The 24629-nt window shown below is 37.5% G+C and overlaps 1 protein-coding gene across 5 annotated transcripts in view; it reads right to left on the bottom strand.

The window, feature by feature from the left end:
• Window positions 1-14834: 14834 nt before the first annotated feature.
• Window positions 14835-24629, bottom strand: part of MSH3 (mutS homolog 3) — a 180774-nt gene continuing 170979 nt past the window's right edge. For 3 of the 5 annotated variants that reach the window (XM_034656443.1, XM_034656446.1, XM_034656444.1), the window contains 3 exons: window positions 24260-24407; window positions 18013-18181; window positions 14835-15004 (listed from right to left, as the gene is read on the bottom strand). In XM_034656443.1, the coding sequence (XP_034512334.1) occupies window positions 14896-15004; window positions 18013-18181; window positions 24260-24407 (426 nt within the window). In that variant the 3' untranslated portion in view covers window positions 14835-14895. Of the gene's footprint in view, window positions 15005-18012; window positions 18182-24259; window positions 24408-24629 lie in introns of those variants that run through there. The other 2 variants (XM_034656445.1, XR_004624118.1) reach the window with 2 other exon arrangements.

Raw genomic sequence — 24629 nt, 5'->3', positions numbered from 1 at the left:
ATCATATATCAGAATTTCCTTTCTTTTAAGTCTATTAATTTATAAATTGACATACATGATAATGTGTTTTAAAATTTTGCATTGTTTTTAGAAGTTTTAAAACTTACAGTCAGATTTACTTTCTTTGATGTACGGTTCTACATGCTGCAAGATAAGCACAAGTTTGTGTAATCACAAGCCCAATTACAATACAAAATCCCCAAAAGTTCCCTTGTTATGTCCTGCCCCACTCCAACCCCAACCCCAGGCAATCGTTAATCTGCTCTCTCTCCCTACAGTTTGCCTTTTCCAGGACATCATGTAAGTGAAATCATATAGTATGCAATCTTCGGGAACTGGCTTCCTTCACTCAGCACAACACGTGAGATATTTATCCATCTTGTATGTATCAACACTTTGTTCCTTTTCATTGCTGAAAAGTACTTCACTGTATGGAGCTACCATAGTTTACCCAGTCACCAGCGGAAAGCTATTTGTTTCCAGTAATGGACTGTTACGAATAATGCTGTTGTAAACATTAATGTACAAGTTATTGTGTGAATATAAGCTTTGGTTCTCTAAGGTAAACAGCTTAGAGTGGGAGTGCTAAATTTTATGGAAACTGTATATTAACTTTAATAGAAACTGCCAAACGGTTTTCCAAAGCAGGTGTAGGGGTGGTGGGAGAGAGAGAATCCCAAGCAGACTCTACACCCAGTGTGGAGCCCTACTCCAGGCTTGATCTCATGACCCTGAGATCACGACCTGAGCTGAAATCAAGAGTTGGATGCTTAATCAACTGTGGCACTCAGATGCCCCAAAGCAACTGTACCATTTTGCATTTCCACCAGCAATGTATGAGAATTCCAGTTGCTCCACATTCTCACCAGCATTTGGTATTATCAGTTATTTGTGTGTGTTTTAAGACATTCTAACAGGTGTGCGGTGGTATCTCATTGTGGCTTTAATCTGCATTTCTCTAATAACTAACAATGTTGTACATTTTATGTGCTCACTTGCCATTCATCTATCTTCTTTGGTGACATGTCTATTCAAATATGTTGCTCATTCTTGCATTGAGTTTTTTCCTTATTGCTAAATTTTGAGAGTTATGTATCATGGTTGAATCCTTTGTTAAGTATGTGATTTGGAAATATTTTTTCCCAGTGTATAGTTCATCTTTCACAGTGTATTTTGTGGGTCAAAAGTTTTTTTAAAAATTTTGTTTAAGGTTCACTTATTTTTAAAATGGATTGTATTTGGTGCCATATCTAAAAACTGCCTAATCCAAAGTCATGAAGATTTTCTCCTATATTTTCTTTCTATAGTTTTGCATTTTATATGTAGGTCTATTGGCAATTTTATTTATTTTAATTAATTTTCTGGTTTTTTAGAGAAAGAGTGAACAGGCGTTGCAGGGGGAGGGCAGAGGGAAAGGGAGGGAGAATCCTAAGCAGGCTCCACACCCAGCAGGGAGTTCAATGCAGGGCTCAATCTCATGACCCTGAGATCATGACCTGAGCTGAAATTAAGAGTCAGTTGCTTAACCAACTAAGTTACCCAGGCACCCCAAGTTTATTTTTATACAAGAAATGAGGTAGAGGTCAGGTTCATTCTTTTGCATATGGATGTCCAATTTTTCCAACATCATTTATTGAAAAGACTATCTTTTCTCCAAAGAATTGCCATTCTCCTTTGTCAAAAATCAATGAACCATATTTGTGTGGATTTATTTTTGCAATTTATGCTATTCCATTATCTATGCGGTTATGCTTTTTGTTAATGTCACACTGTATCTCTAGAGTAAGTCTTAAAATCTAGTAAGATGAGCTTTTCAACTTGATTTTTCTTTTTCAAAGTTATTTTGCCTTTTCAAATAAATTTTAAAACAATCTTGCTGGGACGTGGGTTAGAATTCACTAAAACTAAATCAATTTGGAAAAATTGACATCTTAATTATATTGAATCTTCTAATCCATGAATATCTTCATTTATGTAGGTTTTCTTTCATTTCCTTAGTGTTTCCAGTTTTGAACATAAAAATTCTTCAGAGGTTTTGTTAAATTTAAACCCAAGTATTTCATTTTGAAGTACTACAAAACCAGTACTTAATTATTTGACTTTCAATTGCTCGCTGTTAATGTATAGTAGTGTGATTGATTTTAATGTTAACAGTGTATCCTCCGTGGTAACCACACTAATTAGTTCTAGCAGCTTTTTTGTAGATTCCTTTGCATTTTCTACATAATCATATTGATTGTGAATAGAGCAAGTTTTGCTTTCTCCTTTGTAATCTGTACATCTCTTATCTCTATTTCTTGCCTTATTATACTGGCCAGGACGTATGATGTTAAATAGAAATGCTGAGAACAGACATTCTTTTCTTCCCCAAATTAGGAAAAAGCATTTTGGTCCTTTACCATTAAAAATGATGCTATCAGTCAGTTTTTTATAGCTGTCCTTTATTAATTTAAGGAAATTTTATTATATTCCTAGTTTGTGGAGGGTTTTTTGTTTTGGTAAAGAATGGATGCTGAATTTTGTTAAGTGCATTCTCTGCATCGATTGATATGACCATGTTGTTTTTATAGTCTGTTAAGATGGCAGATTACATTGATTTTCAAAAGTAGTACCAGCCATGCATTCCTGGGATAAATCCCACTCGGCTTTGATGCATTTTGCTTTTATTCAGTTTGCTAATAATTTGTTTAGGGTCTTTTTGTCTATGTTCAAGATATTAGTTTTGTCTTTGAAATGTCTTTCTCTGGTTTTGGTACTGGGGCAGTGCTGGCTTTCAAAATGAGTTGGGAAATATCTCTTCCTCTTCGATTTTCTGGTGGGGATTGTGTAGAATTGATATTATGTTTTCCTTAAATCTGGGCCTGGATTTTCTTTGTTGGAAGGTTTTTAACTACAAGTGTAATACCTTCAATGGATATAGGTAATTCAGATTATCTGTTTCTTCTCATGTGAGCTTTAGTCATTTATGTCTTTCAAGAAAGTGGTCCATTTAATCTATGTCAAACTTAATGTACAGAGACTTGTTCATAGTTATTTCCATATTATCTACCCTTTTAGTGTTTGTGTGTTCTATACTGCTATTATAGCTTTCTAATATTGACATTTTGTGTCTTTTTTCTTTGATCAGTCTGGCTAGAAGTTTATCAGTTTTATTGATCTTTTCATAGAACTAGCTTTTGGTTTCATGAGTTATCTCTATTGTTTCCTTCCTTTTGCTTGCTCTGGGTATTGTTCACTTTTTTTCTAGTTTCTTAAAATGGAAGCTTAGATTATTGATCTATTTATTTTCTGATATAAGCCTTTAATGCTACAAATCCCCCTAAAGGTACTGCTTCAGCAGTTTAGTCACTTCAAAATATTTTCCAGTCTCTCTTGGGACTTTGTCTTTGGTCCACGGATTATTTAGAAGTGTGTAATTTTACCCATATATTTGGGGGAATTCCAGGTATTTTTGTTACTGATTTCTAGTATGATTCCATTTTAATGAGAACATATTTTGTATTCTTTCAATTCTTTTAGATTTGTTAAGGTTTTATGACCAAGGATATGTCTATCATGGTCCATATTACATGTACACTAGAACAGAATGTATATTCTGCTATTTTGGGGTGGAATGTTCTATAAAAGTCAATTAGATCAAGTTGGCTCCTGATATCATTCAGGCCTCCTATATTCTTGCTGATTTCGGAATACTTGTTTTACTCATTCCTGGAAGGAATGCTGAAGCTCCCATCTGTATTTGTGGATTTGTCTATTTTCTCCTTTCAGTTCTATCAGGTTTTATGTATTTTGTAGCTCTGTTGTTAGGCTGCATACAGTTCAGGATTGTTACGTCTTCTGAGTGAATAGACAATTTTGTTATTAAATTACGTATTTACTTCTTATACTTGTTAATTTCTTTGTTCTGAAGTCTATGTTGTCTGATTAATATGGCCACTCCAGAATTCTTTTAGTTAGTCTGGCGTGGTGCATCTTTTTCCATCCTTCTCCTTTTTAGCTACTTATATTATTTAAAGTGGACTTCTTGCAGATAGCACATAATTGGGTCTTTATTTTTAACCAAAATGACAAACTGTCTTTTAATTGGTGTTTCCAGAACATTTCCATTTAATGTAATTGTTGACATGGTTAGACCTATAATTTTATTATTTCTTTGCAGTTTCTCCTTTTTCTTCCTTTCTCTGTTTTTCCTTTTCTGGTTTCTTTAGAATTATTTGAATATCTTTTAGTTTTCTATTTTAACTTATCTCTTGGCTTTTTAAACTCTATACTTTGCATAATATTTATAATGACTGCTCTAAGGATTAAAACATACTTTAGTTTTATAATCCACTTATTAATATTTTATTATTGCAATAAAATGTAGGATTGTCATATAGGCCCCTTTACATTACACATATGTTGTAGTTATCATATGTATTATATCTATGTACACTAAAAATCCTACCATTTAATATATTGTTTTCTTGCAACCATTATACATATTTTAAGGAACTCAAGAGGAGAAGAACAGTATTATATTCACCCATATACTTCTTATTTCTGTTGCTCTTTATTCCTGAAGTTTCAAGTTTCCCTCCTGTATCATTTCCCTTAGACTTGAAGAACTTCCTTTGAAATTTATTTTACAGCAGGTGTATTTGTAACAAATTCTTTTCATTTCCCTTCATCTGAAACTTTATTTTGCCTTCATTATTTAATAATATTTTTTCAAAATATAGAAATCTGGGTTGACATTTTTTTTTCAGCATTTAAAAAATGTTCTAAAAACAAAAAAAGTTCCACTGATTTCTATCCCTTGATTTCTGATGAGAAATCCACAATATTTTGGTCATTTTGCGTCTTATACATAATGTGCCACTTTTCTCTGACTTCTTAAAGTTTTTCTTTAATTTTAAGCAGTTTGGCTATGATACATCTGGGTAGTTTTTTTTTATTTTGGCTTACCTTGTTTGGAATTTATGGAACTTCTTGCATCTTTAGAATCGTGTTTTTGCCAAGTCATCCTTTATTTCTTTCAATATTTAGTTGTATCAATCTCTTTCTCCTCTCTTTCTGGGACTGCACACACATGTATGTTATATACACACACACACACACACACACACATTCCAGTGTAGTTAACGTTCAGTGTTATATTAGTTTCAGGTGCACAATATAGTGATTCAACAATTCTATATATTACTCAGTGCTCACCAAGATAAGTGTAGTTCTCAGTTTGTACATATCCATTTGGTTCTCCCCCACTCTAAAACATGCTTTATTTTTACTTAGAAATATATTATGTATATATTCCCAGCTAAGTACATAACAATTTATTCCTTTTTTTAAAAAGTTGTGGTAAAATACACATTAAATTTACCATCTTAATAATTTGTAAGAGTACAGTTCAGTAGTGTTAAACACATTCACATTGTTGTGCAACCAATATTCAGAACTCTTTATCTTTAAAAATTGAAACTCTATACCCATTAAACAACTTCCCATTCCCCACTGCCCCCACGGTTCTTTCTTAGAGCTTCTATTTCTCTACAGAGAATTTCTGCCTTTACATTCATTTCAAGAGTGCTGTCTCTTACTTCTTGGAGTTTGGCTATGCTAGCTGCTTTAAAGTCACTGTCTGATAAGTCTTAACAGTTGAGCCATCTTGAGGTTGGCTTTTCTTGCAAGTTGTTGAGATTTTTATTTTTTATACAACTATTTAAAAGATACTAAATGGCAGGGCCAGCACCAGAAGTGGTCTGTTAACTCTGTCCAGTGCTCTTCACACTGATCCATGGAACCTTACTTGTATGTACATCACATTCAGTCTCATTCATATTTTTTTATTTATAAAGATTTCATTTATTTATTTGACAGAGAGAGAGCACAAGCAGGAAGAGCAGCAGGCAGAGCCAGAGGGAGAAGCAGGCTCCCACTGAGCAAGGAGCCCGATGCAGGGCTTGATCCCAGGACCCTGGGATCACGATATGAGCCAAAGGCAGATGCTTAACCGACTGAGCCACTCAGGCGACCCATCATTCATACTGTAATGAATGATCAGGCAAGTCATAATTAGAGGGTTGTCTTTGGATCCAAAGTAAAGGCTGCTTAGTGCTATTTCTGCATATCATCATTTCAGGTAGAAATCTTGAGCTCAGTGAGCAATTTTTCTTTCCTCCTTCTATAAAGAATACTAGATGTCATGAAAAATGGTCCTTCTGGTTCCCATTTGGATATTTCTCTTGATAAAAACAATACTCGGTGATACATACATACACACACACCAAGGCAACCAAGATTCAGTGGCTGAATTCCAAGAACCCCTTTCTACCCAAAAGCTGTAAGTTGCTCAGCAAGTCCACTCAATGAGAAGCCAGAGGGAAAGGCATTTTAGGAAAGCAACCATCACAGATCTGAGACAATAAGAAAAGGTAGAGGAATGGCAGCTGGCATGTAAGGGTAATGACTACAGGCAGGAGCAAAGAGCATCACTCATGAGGTTATGAATTATTCACTAAAAGAGGACGAAGGGAAACAGAGAAAGAAGGGATAGACACATTCAGTGGGCATTTTAACCATCAATTCCTACAGCTATGTGCAGAGCAATCTTGCTTCATTAAGTGTGACAGTGCAGAGCTGATGAGGTCTTCTCACTTCTCCACTTTAGGGAGATATGAACACCAGCAGGTGCTGCCATCCCTGTGACAGGAATATATTCTCTTTCATCTAGATATTTAGTCAAAAGCTCAAGGGTAACCTGCTCAATCTGTGTCATGGAGCCAAAAAATAAATTGTATATACCAAGTCTTCTAGGATCAATTCACACATCTACATTAAAGGAAGGGAATTTAGAACACAGGTAAAAACCAAAAAGTACTGGGCCATTGTAACATTTTCCCAGTTGCATGATTTGAGAAAATTGTTATTCACTAAGAAGAAAAGACTCTGCCAACTGTCCCATCAGGATTTCTTTCTGTAACTACTCAAAAGATTTAATCTTAAATAAGAGTATAAGGATCTGTCCTTATTAGTACACTTATTCCCAGTAGTATCTAGTTTTATTCCATTCCCCTAGAAATTGTAAAAAGTTTTTCCATATTACTTTATATACATTTTAACACTAACTCTGCATTCATCATTTAAAGACTTTAACAATTCATGGAAACCCTAAGATTTCATCAAGTTCATCGTATGGTAAATGAAAAAGTATTTCTTCTATTTCTCTATACCAATCAAAAATTTTTACCTTTTAGTTAATTTCCCTTTCAAATTTAAGATGTTACTGAATCGAAAGATTGTGCAGAATGTTCTGGAATTCAGGTACTTCACTAATTCAGATGGGTATGTGGGGCTATGGCTCCAGTGAGGATGGCTCCAGTGAGGAATAAAGTAAAGTACTTTATTTCTAGGCGGCCCACTGTATTTATATATTGTGTAAACATCCAGCATTTTCAGGAAACCAGGTCAATCACCTGTACTGGTGCTAAAAGTTGCATGCAAGCTTGTAGCTCCTTCTGAGTAAAGTGAAGCTGCCATTCTGGACAGAACTGACTGAACAGGGTGGCTGCTTGATCTAAGGATTGCTGCTTTTCAGGCTAGTCAGCTTGCCCGTGAGGTGGCCCAAGCCGAAACTACCCGAAAGGACTAATCACGACACACTGAGCCAATCACGTCTGCCTTCCTAGGATGGCTGAAGAACAAAGTAAGTAAGAAACTGGGAGTAGGGACAGAAATGGACATTTCTGGAGAAAAGGCAATAAGTATAAGTGACGGGAAATCAGAGGCCAGAGAACAGAGATAAAACAGAGCAGAAAATATGTCAGAAGTAGCAGAAACAAAGACAGAGAAAAGATGATTCAGTGAAATGACTGAACAGCCGTCAAGTAGGAAGAAACAGAAGCCTATTGCTGATGAAGTAACAAATAAAAGAACCAGAACTGTATATGCTGTATTCTGAAAATTATTCCAACTTGTCATCTTCTATTAGCTCAAGTTAAGCTGCTCTTTGTTCTCCTTACTTTCCATGTTTCCTTAGGTGTCTTTCTGTTCTTGCAACTTAAAAGAAGAGTCTACCACTATTAACTAAGTTTGCAATTATTCGTTTATGCACAGATCATTAAGTTTATGATAAACTGCTATTCTGAAGGAATCATTTTAATTTCAAAAGATCTTAACTCTGGTTGGGCATTCATGTAACATTTTATTTCTTCAGTTTTGGGGCTAGTAACTTAACTACCTGAATATATTTAGGTGCCTTGAAATTGGCCACCTATACTCACCTGCCACTAATAAATGTATTTTTATATTTAAACCAGATGCCTCGCAGTGTCTGGTACTTACCTCCGTAGAAAAGTTAATATTTTCAGCTTGCTCCTCCTCATAAATAAAGAATTGCTTTTTGTTACTGTAAGAGAACACTAACTCAAAAACCTTTTAATTCAAACCTTCCTCCAAGATTTCTACTTGACATAGGAGTGATTGTTCTGGGAGCAGTAATACTTCAAGTATAAGTTACACCACTGCCGACCAGCATTAATTTACACTGGGACCTGTTTACCTGTTGCTTACAAGGTGTGAGTCAATTCTTGGTTAATTTCTGACTAAGGCCATTCTGTTTTTGTACCTACAGCGAAAGAACATTTTAGAATCTAGCTTGTGTACTGATAGCAAAGCCACTGATTGTTGGAAAACTGTAGTGTCTGAGGTCATAAAACAGAGATGGTGCTTGGGAACACTCTCACTGACTCCGTTCCTGATTATTCTATACATTGGTTTGATTACTTAGAATATCACGAAACATTACCAGTATTTGAATGACAGACTACCATTAGAATACCATTATAGCAGAAAGCTTACGAACAGTTTGAGGAATCGTGCATGCTCTTTCTAGACACTCCTTTAAACCTCGTAACACAAAAACGCAACTTTAAATGTTTGCTTTTGCCTTGTACTCTGTTAAAAAGAAACCCAAAGAGTTTGGAGAAGTTAAAGTTATTTGCAAAAGTGGCTTCTTCTGATGAAGAATTTGAGGCATTATGGCCATGCTTCTTGAAACTCAATTCTTTATTCTTTAAAATAAAGTTTTCTCTCTGTACTTTCTGCTTAATTTTGCTGTGAAACAAAAACTGTGCTCTAAAAATAAAGTCTATTTTAAAAAATGAATCTAGATATAGACCTTACACCCTTCACAAAAATTAACTCAGATGATCATAAACCTAAATGTCAAATGCAAAGCAATAAATCTCCCAGAAGAGAAAATTGAGATGATCTTAGTATGCCAATGACTTTTTAGATGTAACACCAAAGGCAGCATTCATGAGAGAAATAGCTGATAAGCTAGACTTCATTAAAATTAAAAACTTCTGCTCTGCAAGACACAATCAAGAGAATGAGAAGACAAGCCACAGACTGGGAGAGAATATTTGCAAAAGACACATCTGATAAAAGGGCTGTTATCCAAAATATGCAAAGAACTCTTAAAACAGAAGAAAATGAACAACCCAATTAAAAAATGAGCAGAGGGCCTGAACAGACACCCCACCAAAGATATAAACGTGGCAAATGAGCATTTGAAAAGACATGCACCATCCTGTCAGCAGGAAAATTGCAAGCTAAACAAAGAGATTCTACTAAATGCCTATTAGAATGGCCAAAATCCAAAATACTGACAACACCAAATGCTGGCAAGGATGTGGAGTAAAAGGAACTCTCATTCCATGCTGGGAGCAATGCAAAATGGCACAACCACTTTGGAAAACAGTTTGGCAGTCTACACTAAATATACTCTTACCATATGATCCAGCAATTGCATTTTGGTATTTACCCAAATGAACTGAAAACTATGTCCACACAAAAACATGAGTGTGGATATTTATAGTAGCTTTATTCATCATTGCCAAAATTTAGAAACAATTATGATGTCCTTCAGCAGGTGAATGGATAAACTGTGGCACACCCAGATAATGAAATATTATTTGGTACTAAAAAGAAATGAGCTGTCAAGCTGTGAAAAACATGGAAGAAACTTACTAAGTGAGAGAAGCCGATCTGTAAAGGCTGTATGATCTCAATTGTGTAACATTCTGGGGAAGGCAAAACTATAGAGAGAGTAAAAAGATCAGTGGTTGCCTGTGGTTAGAGGAGAGGAAGGATTAAATAGGAGGACTACAGAGGACTTTTTGGGCAGTGAAACTGTTCTGTGTTATATTACAATGGTAGATACATGTCATTATGCATTTGTCTAAACCCACAGAGTGTACGACACCAAGAATGAAACCCAAGATGTACACTATATGCTTTAAGTGAAAACAAAGTGCCAGTGTAAGGCCATCAGTTGTAACAAACACAGCACTCTGGCAAGGGGTGTTGACAAGGGAAGACGCAGTGCTTGGGGGAGGAGCAGAGGATCTCTGTACTTCTGCTCAATGTTGCTGTGAGCCTAAAACTGCTCTAAAAAATAAAGTCTATTTTAAAAATAATAAAGTTCCCTGGGCCCCAAGCCAGCCTACCGAATCAAACAGAATCTTATAAAGGGGTGAAGATCTAAGGAATATGATTTTTAGCAAATGGTTTTGGAGACAAGATTACTAACATGGTGGGAGAGGTGAGAAAGGAAAAGGGGAGAGAAAAATGGAGATGAGATGAGGACAGAAATTAACACTGACTGACATTTCCATGTCCTAACCTTAAAGATTAAGATTCAATGCAGTGAGAGTGGTGCCTAGAAATATGCATTTGAAAAACTCCTTAGGTGATTCTAATAAAGGGAAGGGCACACCCAATTCAGTGAGGGAGATTCAGGGAAGTGGGGCTTAATAAAAAAGAGGTAAAATGGCATGCAATATTTCTGATGTAGAAATAAACTGTTCTCAATGTCCAAAAAAAAAAAAAAAAGAAAAAAAAGAAAAAAGAAAAGAAAGAAAAGAGGATATAGTTAAAGGCAATGAAGGCAATGAAGGGAGTATTTGAGCAAAGAAAAAAAAGAAAAAAGAAAAGAAAAAAAAGAGGATATAGTTAAAGGCAATGAAGGGAGTATTTGAGCAAAGGTCAAAAAAACCCAAGAAAAGATTCTTCCTTCCAAGCTCAATAATTATTTCTGCAAGAAGACAGCCCTGATGTGTGTCTTACACAAAGTCATGTAGGTGCACATCCTTCACCACGATTTCATAGAAACAAGGGAGATGACAAGTAATCTTCAGCAATGTAGTCTCAAAAGTAGACTAGGGGGGTGCCTCGGTGGATCAGTTGGTTAAGTGTCTGGCTCTTAATCTCAGGGTTGTGAGATGGAGCCTTGCCTCAGGCTACGCACAGGGAGTCTGCTTGCCATCTCTCTCTCTCCCTCTGCCCCTCTTCCCCTCTCTTCTCTCTCTCTCTTTCTAAAATAGATTACAGAACAAAACTCTAACATGCCAATTATCAGAGAGTCCTATTTTCTAAATGCCACAATATAAAGCATTTACTACAAACAGAAAAAACAAATAAAAATCAGTTCATACAATGAGTAAGAAAAAAAATGGATTTTTTAAGATGATTTAAAATCTATCAAGTAGGTAAAGTTTACCCATGAAGTAGGATCTATAACTGGGGCAACTATATAATGTATTATCTAAAACGGGACATTTGGGACTGAAAGAGATTTCCAGTAACTATGTCAGGAAAACAGGTGTAGACCAAGACTGTCCCAACCAAACCAGAAAGGATATCCCCCTCATGGTAATACTTCTCAGGAAATAATGAACCTAACAATAATCATATATACTAACTATAAAATGCTCCAAAGAGAATTGACCTTAATTATAAAGTTAGAAACCACAGATGGCATTAATTCAAGTTTCTTTCTCTCTCTACCCATATCCTTGGTAGAGAGCATCAAATAGCACTTTTATAATTACATAGCCCAGCGGTAATTAATATTGATTTTGGAACTTAGTAAAGGTCAACATTAATTTGTGTACCACACTGCATTTCAATCTAGCCTTTACTTTGGAATTCATTCAGTGGGCACTGTTTCACCAGCTCCATTACCACCCCAACCATGGCAGCAGGCTCAAACTTGAATAAAATGTCAGAATAAAAATTTTTTAATTTTAAGATGTAGTATACTTTTGTATGGATCTTGACTCCCTAATGAAATGGCATCTTGATTATGAAAAGAGTCTTTTCCTTGCGTTTCTAATCTGAAAGGGTTTGGGTTTTCTTTTCGCTTTCAATAAATAAGTTTTGGGGGGGGTCTACAGTATGGCATACTTTCCCCTAAGTGACAGATAAAGCAGAGGAGAGAGCAAATAACTGTCAATCCAAGGAGAAATAGTTTTGCCATTTGTCATCATCGAGAACAATGGCTCACAAACCTGACTGCACATTAGAATTATTTGGGGGAGCTTTAAAAAAGCAACCCTGCGTCTTGCCACATAAAACATTCAAAACAGAATTACTCATAAAAGCCAAAAAACGGAAACAACCCAAATGTGCCTCAGCTGATGAACTGACAAATAAAACGAAGTACATAGAGCAGAGCAGTTTGTAATAACAAAAAAGAATGAAGTACCCTTACCTGCTACCACATGAATGAACCCTGAAAACAAAACACTAAATGACAGAAGCCAGACACAAAAGACCATATAGTGTAATGACTCCATTCAGGTGAAAGGTCCAAAATAGGAAAATCGATAGAGACAGAAAGCAGATTAATGGCTGTCTAGGACTACGGATTTGGGGGAGGAATGAAGAGAGACTGCTAATGAGCACAGGTTTCTTTTTTAAAGTAATGATAATGTTCTAAAACTGACTGTAATCATCAGGGAAATGCAAATCAAAACCACAGTAAGATATCACTTCACACCTGCTAGAATGGTTATTATCAAAAAGACAAGCAATAACAAGCATTGGTGAGGATGCAGAGTATAGCCATTATGCAAAAACGGTGTGGAGGTTCCTCAAAAAATTAAAGACAGAACTACCATGTGATCCAGCAATTCTACTTCTGGATTTCTATCGAAAGGAAATGAAATTAGTATCTGGAAGATATTAGAATTGCAACCCTCAGTTTGGTTATCTGCAGTATGTACCCAATCAATTGCATTTTTCCTGCCAATCTTCATGGCCTTTGTGCTATCTTCCTAACTGGGACTCTGCCCCAACTTCCCCTTCAATGTCTCAGCTACCTGGCCAGGAAGGGGCCTCACTTGGAAATGCAGTTCAGCAGTGCTGGCCTTCTCCTCACCAGGCCTGACCTCTTGCACACTGAATGGCTAGCTGATACCCTGCTTCATGTTAAAGAATCGACCTTGTAATATAGTCCACATTGTCACTTGCCAGACACTGTGTATTGTCACTGCCTGGACACACTGCTTCAGGAGCTCATACCTGCTTACATGCTGACGCTGGCCTGCCCAAGCCAGAGATGGCTCAAAATGTCCACTTGGACATTACCACTGATTGCTGGTCCATGCAGCTCCCTCAGGCAGGGGCATGACATTCCCAGATTCATCTCCTTTTCTTGCTGGCCTGCCAGTAAGGTTACAGCACTACCTCCAAAATCTTGTTAGAAAGAATATAAAACATTTATAATCATACAGAGTATTAAAACACTATTTAAGAAGTATTGTTCTTTTTAAAATTTTAATAGTAAATCCCAAGAGTAAACTCTACTGTGAGACATTCTTGAGGATTTCACTGTGTTAGCACTTCTGAAGGGACCCTGGGATCAATCAGGTGGTATCACACTCTTAACTTCAAAAAGGCTAGGAATCAAGGGGCTACCATGTGAGTGATTCAAAAATACAGCAACCAACCACCCTTCCGCCTGGGGAGATTACACTGACTCCTGTGTCCAGGGGTCACTCTTAGGACCACTGGAGGAAACAAACTAAAGAAGGAGTTAGAAATCTGTCCGTCAAATGTGGGGAAGACATTTAACGATCAGGAATAACAAATGGGTGCGAAATAGGATGGAGAGCCTTTTTGCAAGATAACAGATCTACAAACAAAACCACAGGTGATGAGAAGTCAGGTTGTAAGTGCTGCTAAAACCTCAGGGACACAGATGAATACATGTCATCCTAACCATGTAGGGAGGGAGTGCGGTTAACTATCAACAAAGCTACATACTTCAATACAGGGGAGGTCATACGTTTTCTATACTGATTAACAGAAATGTCCAAAATAAACGAGCTCAGTTCTGTGTATCTGGTAGGAGCAGCAATCTTGGTTCCATAATTAAACCTAAAAAGTAGCAACTGCCAGACTGTTGAAAAACCCAAAATTCAACAAGGAAAAAAATCATTATTTTTAGCAAGTACTCACGAAATGTTTATTACCTGAATGAATGACAAATAATTTCATCAATAATCTTTAAATTATTTAAAACTGTGAGAGTATTTAACTTTTTCAAATTTCATATGATGTTATTCTTTCTGTGCTCACTTTCTAAAAGCATGATAATCTTTTTCTATTTCTCATCAAAAATTCTTATGCTCACAGTGAATAAACTGGTAGCATTATAAAATTTCTTTAGTTCAAATGAAAAGGTGTATTTCTGCTAGACATCTCACCCAGTTGCAAATTAATCTGAACTGGAAGAAATAAAAATATGAATTAAATTTTTCTATCACTCTCTAAAAGTTTATGTTAGGCTTCATTTAGGAGGTCAGATTTTATATCAATCTTATTATTCATGAAGTTTTCTAACTATGTAACAGAAGTCTTAATATTCAAAACTGTTTATACTTTTATAAGTCAGGATGACAGAAACTGGAACAGACCTTCTACACAAAAGGTCTGTTTCCAATGGGAATATACCATAGTTCTGATTTTATGCTCACATCACGCAAAGATAGGCTGTTACTGGAGAGTTGTTTTGTACAGACGGTACTTTTAATCTCCATGTTTTGTCCAAAAATGTCTTCGTTTTAATCAAGAAGAGAAGCCTGGAATTTCTTCCATTTCAAACTCCTCTCTCCATTTTTGCAGGTCTTTTGCATCATTTATCATCCATAACTTTGCAAAACACTTTAGCCTTTTCCTGGAGAGAAAAAAAATATGATTTATTTTACAAATGAAATTGTTGGGGTACAATACATTTCACTGAAAGCTATAAAAGGTCTATGACAGGGGCGCCTGGGTGGTGCAGTTGGTTAAGCGTCTGACTCTTGGTTTCGACTTGGGTCATGATCTCAGGGTTGTAAGATCGAGTCCCATCTTGGGCTCTGTGCTAGGGGCAGAGTCTGCATGAGATTCTCTCTCCCTCTGCCCCTCCTGCTTGCATGCTCTTTCTCTCTTTCTCAAATAAATAAATCTAAAAAAAAAAAAAAAAAAAAAAAAAAAAAAGGTCTATGACATTAGAATACCAGGCAGGGCTCTGTGGTTACAAGCTATGTCAGCGTCAGCCTTCTGGTGATGGTGTTGGAATCAAGGACTGAAGGTGCTGATTGCCACTACTATCTTCAAGGAGGGGAGAAGCCAGTTTGTTCTTCTAACTCAGGCCAGAGGCTATATATGCTCACAGGAGGAAAAGTAAAACTGATTTAATAAAGTAAAGCTAGCTAATGAAAGAGCAGAATGCAACATAACCTAGACATATTTTTTCTGTGGAAGACCAACCAGTTAAATGTTGAGGGTCTGGAGCCAGAGTGAGTTCCACTTACTGCTTCACCACTGACTAGTTACTGGACCCTGACATCCTGGTCGATTTCCTGCCCTTGCGTGGCCTCATTTTTCCAAACTATGATATGGGGATAACGCCAGTACTGGTATCTCACAAGGTTGTCATAAGGACTGAATTAATACATGTAAAGTGGTAAGAATAGTAACTGGCACCTATCTGGGCTGCTGCAAATGACTGTGTAGACTTGTACAGTAAGCATTCAATAAATACTAGCTGTTATCACAAACCCACATAAAGGGACAGGATTCCCTTTGGTTTCTTTGATCTTGCCAATGGGACTGATGTGATGAGCACTTTCAGTTAAAGGGTAAAAATAATGAATATAGTGTCCTAATAAATGATCAGATTCTACCCCATTGCAACCTCTTTTGACAATTCTCTGTCTTGTCAAGGTTATAGATTTCAAAATGCCACATGGTAGTTGGAAGACTTAAAATATTACAACCTGTGAATTTTATTGCTCTTGCTATTATATAAGCTATATAGCAGCAGTAAGTATAAACTACCTTATTTTATTGCCGTCTCGCATATATATATATCCCTTTGTAGTAAAGTTTTATTCTAGTTTCTCCAGGGAAGAAGAAAAATAATAATAATAAGATAACAAAAGAGGATTTGTCTTTGGACTTTGCAGAGAACTAAGGGCTTCTCTTTGAATTCTCATAATAAATAATTAGTTTTCTAATTTGTCATAGTGGAAATGATCCAAAAGAGAATGCCAATAGAGGAAGCTACATGTCATGCCATTTGTAGTATTCCAGCACTTTGGACTTGGTCAACCACCATTTACCACTGCTAAGTATAGAGTGGCAAGGCAGAACCACAAGAGGAAAGAAATGGAGAAGTTGATTGCACAACTGTACTTCAGTATACAAGTTGGTAATTGTTTAACCAATATTAGGTATTGCTATTTCAATATTTAAATTTCGTAATGATTTCCAGGACTATGAATTTTTCTTGTAGTATGGTGACCAGCCAAGATTTTCTATTTGACCAACCATCTGTTCCCTTGTGGTCACACGGTTATCAACCAGGGCGGTAATGTCTTGCCCCAGGCATATCAGACTTTCCAGGTAGCACAGGAGTGGGGCAGGAGATGGATGAAGAGATTATGTCCTTTTATCATATAATCTTGTATTTGGGGGAAAAAAGGCTGTAACGTATTATTTTTTAATATATTTTTCTAGGAATATCTTTCTTCCAAAGTATACCTCAGATAGATATTAAGATCAGTTAATATACTGACTACATGCTGGCTGTATATCAAGAGTAAAAGAATGCATTCATGTAAGCATTCTAAGTGACAGAGAGAAGGCAGTTTAAAGATTTATTTATTCATTTCAGAGAGAAAGAGCAAGAGTGAGCAAGATGGGGGGGTGGGGAGTGGGAGAGTGAGATGAGTCTTTAAGCAGATTCTTCACTGAGCACGGAGCCCAACAGGGGGCTCAGTCTCACAATCCTGACATCATGACCTGAGCCGAAACCAAGAGTCAGACGCTTAACTGTGACACACAGGTGCCCCAATAAAGCTGTTCCTTTTTTTTTTTTTTAAAGATTTTATTTATTTATGTGACAGAGAGACAGCCAGCGAGAGAGGGAACACAGCAGGGGAGTGGGAGAGGAAGAAGCAGGCTCCCAGCGGAGGAGCCCGATGTGGGACTAGATTCCGGAACGCCAGGATCACGCCCTGAGCCGAAGGCAGATGCTTAACGACTGTGCTACCCAGGCGGCCCCCCCACCTTTTTAAGTAGACTCCATGCCCAGTTGGAGCGCAACATGGGTCTTGAATTCATGACCCTGATATCAAAACCTGAGCTGAGATCAAGAGTCGGACGCCCAACCAACTGATCTACCCAGGTGCCCCACAGGTAGTTTAGAATGAAAAATTTGTCACAATCCACGAAAGAAGTGAAAGGGGGATGCCGACTACAATTACATCGTTATATAATACAATTATTTTCATTCATGTCCTAACAGAATTCTTATTTTCTGAATGCAATACATGAATAAAGGAAGTACTCTAAAGGTTTTAAATGTCATGGTTTCTTTCAGTAATTAGTTGTATAACTGAATGCTTTAAGCAACTAATGTGTTGGCACACAGTAAGGAGTTAACTTAGTTCTTTAGAAAAATGACTGAAAAACCAATTTAGCAACTTAACAGATAAAGATCTGAGTAGAGAAGGCGGACTAAATTCACATGAGCTTTTCAAAGATCTGTTTTCATTTTATTTTAATTAAATGTTTCAGAATATTTGAAAAAATGCTTAAAGGTAAATCTGACATTCATTTAAATGACACTCCTCTTCCTTGGACAACTTGGAAAGTTTCATTATAAACCAAAAAAGGCAACACAATCATTCTGACCTCTTCATATTTACTAATCCTTCTAACTCCTTTGACTTGCTAGCCGCTTTCGTTAAAATTTCTCCAGGAACATCTGCTAGTTTAGCCACATTTAGTCCATAACTCCTTGCTGCAATTCCTCTGGTTATTTGATAAAGAAAAGTGACAAAATCAGGGACTTGTTCTTCACCTACAAAATAAATAAAAAAAAAAAAAAGAGGAGATAAAGAAAACCATGCCTGCAAGTTCAAAGAAGATTACATAAGACATATAAATTCTTACAACTTCATTCAATTAAAATTTACAATCTGAAAAAGAAACACATTGTTCCTAATCACCTCTTAGTTCCATTTATCAATAGTACATATCTAGGAAAAGGGGAACACTGTTTTGAAAATTTTCTTGCATTTAGGATCTTGTAGTTCCTCTAAAAGGGTCTTTTTTGTTTGTTTGTTTTTTTAAAGATTTTAAGTAATCTCTACGCCCAATGAGGGGTTCAAACTTACAACCCCGAGATCAACTCTGCAGACTGAGCCAGTCATGTGCCCCACCCTACAAGAGTTTTTAACAATGACTTGGTGTAAGGTAAAGATTTGTTTTATGCTGCTTACTAAAAAAATTTCAACTAAAGTGCTATTATGAGGGAATGATTCTGATACACAGTATAATACAATTTTTCCTGTAAAAACACACCAAAAAAGTGTTATTTCAGTGAATGTGCTCACTGAACAGTCTAGTATGTAATACACTGTAAAGTAACACACATAAGAGATGTTTCTAAGAATGCTAAAGACAAAACAACAGCAAAAAATGCATAAGGGAATATAACATGTTGCACAGTTTAAATAACGACATTGAGAAATTCTAGTTTATTAAATGTACTGGATTAACTAAGAGTTCGATATATTCAAGTGGATGCTGTTCAGTTCCCCCCAGCTCCCAATTAGGACTAAAGGGTTTATTGCCTCAGCTGTCAGGAAGGTTGTCAGCCCACTATCCTCAGATGTATCCCCTCTTTGGGAGTCACCTCAACTTAAGAAGAGACCTGCTTCATCTGAGGTCATGTCCTGTCTTGGGCAGCCTGCACCGTGACTGGTTGCTCTGGGAGTTGGTAGGCAGCTTCTAAGATGGCCACCAAAGACCTTTGCCTCCTGATACTCATGCCCTTGTGTTATTCTCTGCCCCTGAGTGTGTGCAGGACCCAGTAACTTGCTTCTAACAAATAAAATACGGCAAAAATGTTGTCTTGTCACTTCTGAGATTAGATTACAAAATACTGTGGCTTCTGTCCTGGGCACTTTCATTTTCTTGCTTATTCGCTCTGAGGGAAGCCAGCTGCCATATTGTGGGCTGCCTTATGAAGAAGCCCACATGGAAAGAAACTAATGTCTCTGGCCAACAGCCATATGAGTGAACTTGGAAGTAGACATTCTAAAGCTTGCCAGCACCCATGTAAGAGGTCTGGGAAGTAAATTCTCCCCGTGAAACCGTGAGGTGACAACTGACCTATCCAACCTTGATTGTAGCCTTGGGAGAAACTGTGAGGTAAAAGTGGTCATCTAAGCTGCCCCTGTATTCCTGACCCAGAGAAATGATAAGATGATAAGTGTTTGTTGTTTTAAGCTATGTTTGGGGGTAATCTGGTGGGCAACAATAGCTAGCTAATAAATGGTATAAAGGCCAGGCTCCCTCACCCCAAGCTGAGGTAATTCTGAAAGACCAATCCCATCCTAGAACTCTCTGTAGGGTTGGCTGAAGCCTTACAACCACAAAACAGCCCCATCGTACCCAGTCCTGCCCTCAGGTGTTGATCATAAGAGCACGCCTAGTCAACACCTGGCACAAAAATCTCAGACTCTGCTTCCTGGCTATCATACACATACATACATATGAATTAAAAACTTCCAAAGAATTGGGATATAATGAAGTACAATAACAGAAAGACAAAGCTGCATACTGTTTAATCTCTGATAAATCTAAAGCACCTCAGGATTATGCAGCTTTTATTATGAAATTCAATCTCATTACACCGCGTTGCAAAAGTACCCAAAAATGAACCAGATTTTTAATAATTTCTGAGATCCCAATAAACTTATTATAAGTTTATCAAGAGCTTTTTCTCATACATTATGTCATTTGATAAATGTATATGCTTTATTCTTTTATCAGCTCAAAACTAAAAAGCATAACTGAGAAAAAGGATAATGGAATTTTCTTTAACCTCTCCTAAGAATTCAGCAACAAATAACACCTTTCTAAGGCTGGGTGCTGGAAGTGGGAAGTGGAAAGAATGCTGGCACTCTCAGGAATACAGACTAAAACTCACATTACAAAGCACTAAGAATACCTTTTGCCTCCAAATAAAACTCCAGGAACATAAAGAACAGGTGAGGAGGTGGGTGGAAAGAGACTAGGAAAGAAGCAAGGAGAAAACAGCGCCTGCTAACCCGGGTAATTTTTTGTTACTCTCCGATGCTCACATGACCAAAAGTGAAGCAAACAGTAGCAGGCAATCAAAAGGGCAAACTCTTCTCATCCTCAAGATAAAAAACAGTCTTTATCACTTCAACTGGCTTAGTTCTAACTGATGTACCTACCTCCAGCCTCTCCACTCCTTTATAATCTAGCCTCCATGCTGGTCTTTCCAAAAAAAAAAAAAAAAAATTCATTCATCTGTCTGTCCATTCATCATCCATCCATCCATCCTTCTATCCTTTTCTGGAAGCCCACTAATGCCACAAAACCCTCTTAGTTAAAATTTGCTTTGCTGATGGCTTTTTTTTTTCTTTATATATATATAACATAGAGTATGTATACATATACAACATAAAATATTATATTGCTCTGAATAACTTAACATACCTTAGTAAAACAGTTGCTCAATTTGTCATCATATCCTGGTCTCCATGTAGTACTAATTATGGTAGTTGTCACACCAACAAGGTAAATAATGTGACCACTCCTCTGTAATCACATTAGGGTTTTGTTTTTTTTAAGATTTATTTTTGTATTTGAGAGCGAGAACTCATGAGCAGGGGGAGGGGCAAAGGGAGAGAGAATCTCAAGCAGACTCAGCGCTGAGCACAGAGCCCGACATGGGACTTGATCCCACCGTCCAATGAGATCATGACCTGAGCCGAAACCAAGAGTCGGATGTTCAACTGACTGAGCCACCCAGGCCCCCCCCTCTTTAGGGAGTTTTTAGAGTTATGTTCTACATCAGGACTGTCCTTCGCCCCTCTCAGAGGGAAGAAGGGTAAAGAGTGTGAGTGTGTGTGTGATGGAAATGTGGCGGCGGACAAAGCCAAACAGGACAGAAGATGGTAAATAAAAGTTCTTGGTGAGGACTTTACTTATAAGCTATAACCATTTCCTAGACGGATACTACTGAAAAATTTATATGATGCTGCTTAGAGTCAGAGAAAGTAATAATTCATGTTTCTACTTGTTACAGGGGAACTTAGCAAAATCTGTTTGAAAGCCAAACTTCTGTAGGCAGTTATTAAAGAAATATGTGCTGATCAAATAGTCTCTGAAGTCACTTTTGGGACTGATTCATAACATTTTAGAGGTGGATGAGGTTAGGTAACTTGTCCAAGATTTTATAGACTGGAATAAAGTACATGTTTCTTACTGCTAGTCTGCTTTATCTACCTCACCATGGGAAATAACAGAGTTATCTTAAAAGCCACCCAAAAGGTCTTTGAGGTGCTTGACTGATGACCTATGCAATGGCCTCTAACTCAGACAGCAGAGGAGTTAGGTTAAAAGTCATGGATGAAACACAGATGTAGCTGGAACAGCACTGGAAGTAAGAAGACAGTGCACCAATGCTTCAAAATTCTGAGTGATAATTATTTTCAACCTAATATTCTAGCCCTAGTGAAATTATAACTCAAGTATGAAGGTATATTGGAGACATTTTCATTCCTGCAAAATCTCAAAACTTTTACCTCCTTTAGTTGATATTATTAGTAGCCTATTCAAAATCTTTTCCAACCCTAAGAAAACCCTGACTTCATATGGAATTAACTCACTGACCATTTAAGTGAGGGGGTAATGTCTTCATACCAAGCTCCAAAAGTTGATCCTGATCAAGCTAGGCTGATCAAAGTCACCCCTGTCATTGGCACTTCTAGCAAATGGTTTAAGAGTGAGCACGGGATTCACTTCTGAAAAGGAGAGGGGACAATGATGAGATGCTAGTGAGCATCTAAGAAAAGCTCCCTGGCTCCTAAGAAAGAGTCACAGGGAACACTGGTCCCCTTTTTTCCTTTGGACACTGTCAATTCTGGGTTTGATGCATGAAAGAACCGCAGCCACCCTGTCACTAGCCCGATGATGAAGCCAGCAGGGCAGGAAGACAAAGCCTGGAGAAGTGCAAAGAAGAGGAGCTGAAGCCCATTCTTCCTCTGAGGTTCCTGTAATGTGAGATTATTTCTATTCTTACTGTTGGCGCCCCTGTGAATTCCAGTGTTCTGTTACCTGCAATCAAATGCACAGAAGGCGGGATGAGAGAATTCCTAGGATGATGGTAAAGGCCGGTCTCAGGACAACAGCTGTGCAGCAGGCCTAGGGAGCAACCAGTTCAGATGAGCAGGACAAAGGGCTCCAGAGGAATGATTCCAGCAAGGAGAAGTGGAAACAGCAATTGGATCACATGGAAAAAAGTCTAGAGAGGTGTTTCACAAAGCTATTGGAGGGTACAGGGAAAGTCAGATATAGACTCAAATAAAAGAATGGAATGAAAACCAGGCAATTATTGCCTTCAAAAACACAGAAAACAAAAAGGTTGCCAAAGAAAGAAAATGCACTTGTCCTCATACCTGGCTCATGATTAAGCAACACTTACTGGCAATAACAGTGAAAACTATGAAAAGGAATGAGGCAGAAGGAACCTGGAATGAGTACACTGGAGATCAGAGCAGGAAAGGCTGAAGACTCCCATCCAGGACAGTGAGAAGCCAAGCAGTAATGTGTCAAGACACTGAACTGAGAGATGGGCAGATAAGCATATTCATTAGAGATATGGAAGAAACCAATGAAAGAGTTGAAAGCAGCTGCCTTGGGACCGGATGGGGAAGGGACATGGAGGGAAGGGACAGAAGCCAGGGTCTACTGCCTGCTAGCGTGAGCCTTTTAGCATCAGTTAATGTTTAAAATTATGTTCATGAATATAAATTTCAACCAGTAAGATAAAATGCCAGAACGCTTACAGGTTAGCAGTCAGTTCACATAAACACTTATCAGCAACCCTTCCCCTGCTGGTGAACTCTTGTTTAGCCCACTGGGTTTTAGCTTATAAGCTCCTCCTGTCACTTTGGATGCAGATTAATGGACATGAAACTGCTTCCATGAGAGAATTTATGATGTGTTTTTCAAGACTGCATGGTGGTGAAAAGAAAGGATTGCCTAACATTACATTTATCTCAGGTCCAGTGCTTTGTTTCATTTGGGCCAGCTGCCTGATTTCTTTTTCAGGTCCATCTTTATTACTTTTCCAAAATAAAATTTGGACTCTGGAGTGTCTTGGGTAATGGATTTTCCATTGTAGCACACCAACTGTGTAAACCATCACTGGCCCACAGGCTGGGAGCTTAAAAAAATTACTACTGAACAGGAAAATAAAATTACACTAAAATTGACTATATTACTTACAGCACTTGAATTTATTTCTATTGGCTAATGTTCTTTTTCATGAAACGTCTCATTTCTGTGGCAATGGTACAGGGTGGAAAGGCTAGGAAAAATAGTGTAGATCCCACATACCAGTTCTAGGAGTAGGAAAGAACCAGAAAGCACAATCCAAGATTCTCGGTTCAGTTCAGCCCCCACCCAGGTGGCCCACATGGGCAAGCCACTTGACCCGATGTTCAGTTTCCTTGTCAAGTTAAGATAAAACGTATGTCCAGTATAGAATACTGGGGATGATATTTAGGGAAATATATCAGGCATTTTGAAAGATGACTAATATACTTGACTGTTAGGGCATCCTTCCTGAGATGAATCTAAGAGTAAAACCTATACATCCCCCCTGACCCCATATTCTTCTTGTACAAAAATGAGGTAAGAAAGACCAGAGAAGCGCTCAGAGATGGCAAAGAGAAATGTAAATTCCACCTGACCCTAAGCTTAGAGAAAATAATTTGGACAAATGTCATTTATAATCAACATTCACAGCTTTTATTTTTAATAAGCAATAAGTTCATGTATTCATGAATTTTGAGTTATCAAACATGAAAACCAACAACATTCTAGTTGTACTTACTGCATGTGTATTTCGTACCTGGATCCTCTTTGCTTTCATCCTCATTCACCAAGAATCCCATGTGATAATTTCCCACCTGTTGTAAGTAACTTTTTTCTAATTCACAAACTGGTGGATAATGGGTGACAAACAGGGTTAAGGATTTCACCTAAAGCAGTAAGATATGACAAACATTATTATATTTTTATTTTATTTATTTATTTTAAATTATTTATTTATTTATTTGTCAGAGACAGAGAGAGAGAGCACAAGCAGGGGAAGGAGCTGGCAGAGGGAGAAGCAGGCTCCCCCCCCCCCCCCCCCCCNCCCCCCCGAGCAAGGAGCCTGATCCAGAACTCAATTCCAGGACCCTGGGGTCATGACCCAAGCT

The sequence above is a fragment of the Ailuropoda melanoleuca genome, chromosome 3 (genome assembly GCF_002007445.2).
Source record: "Ailuropoda melanoleuca isolate Jingjing chromosome 3, ASM200744v2, whole genome shotgun sequence".
Lineage (NCBI taxonomy): Eukaryota > Metazoa > Chordata > Mammalia > Carnivora > Ursidae > Ailuropoda > Ailuropoda melanoleuca.
This window is presented reverse-complemented; position numbering and strand designations above follow the sequence as displayed.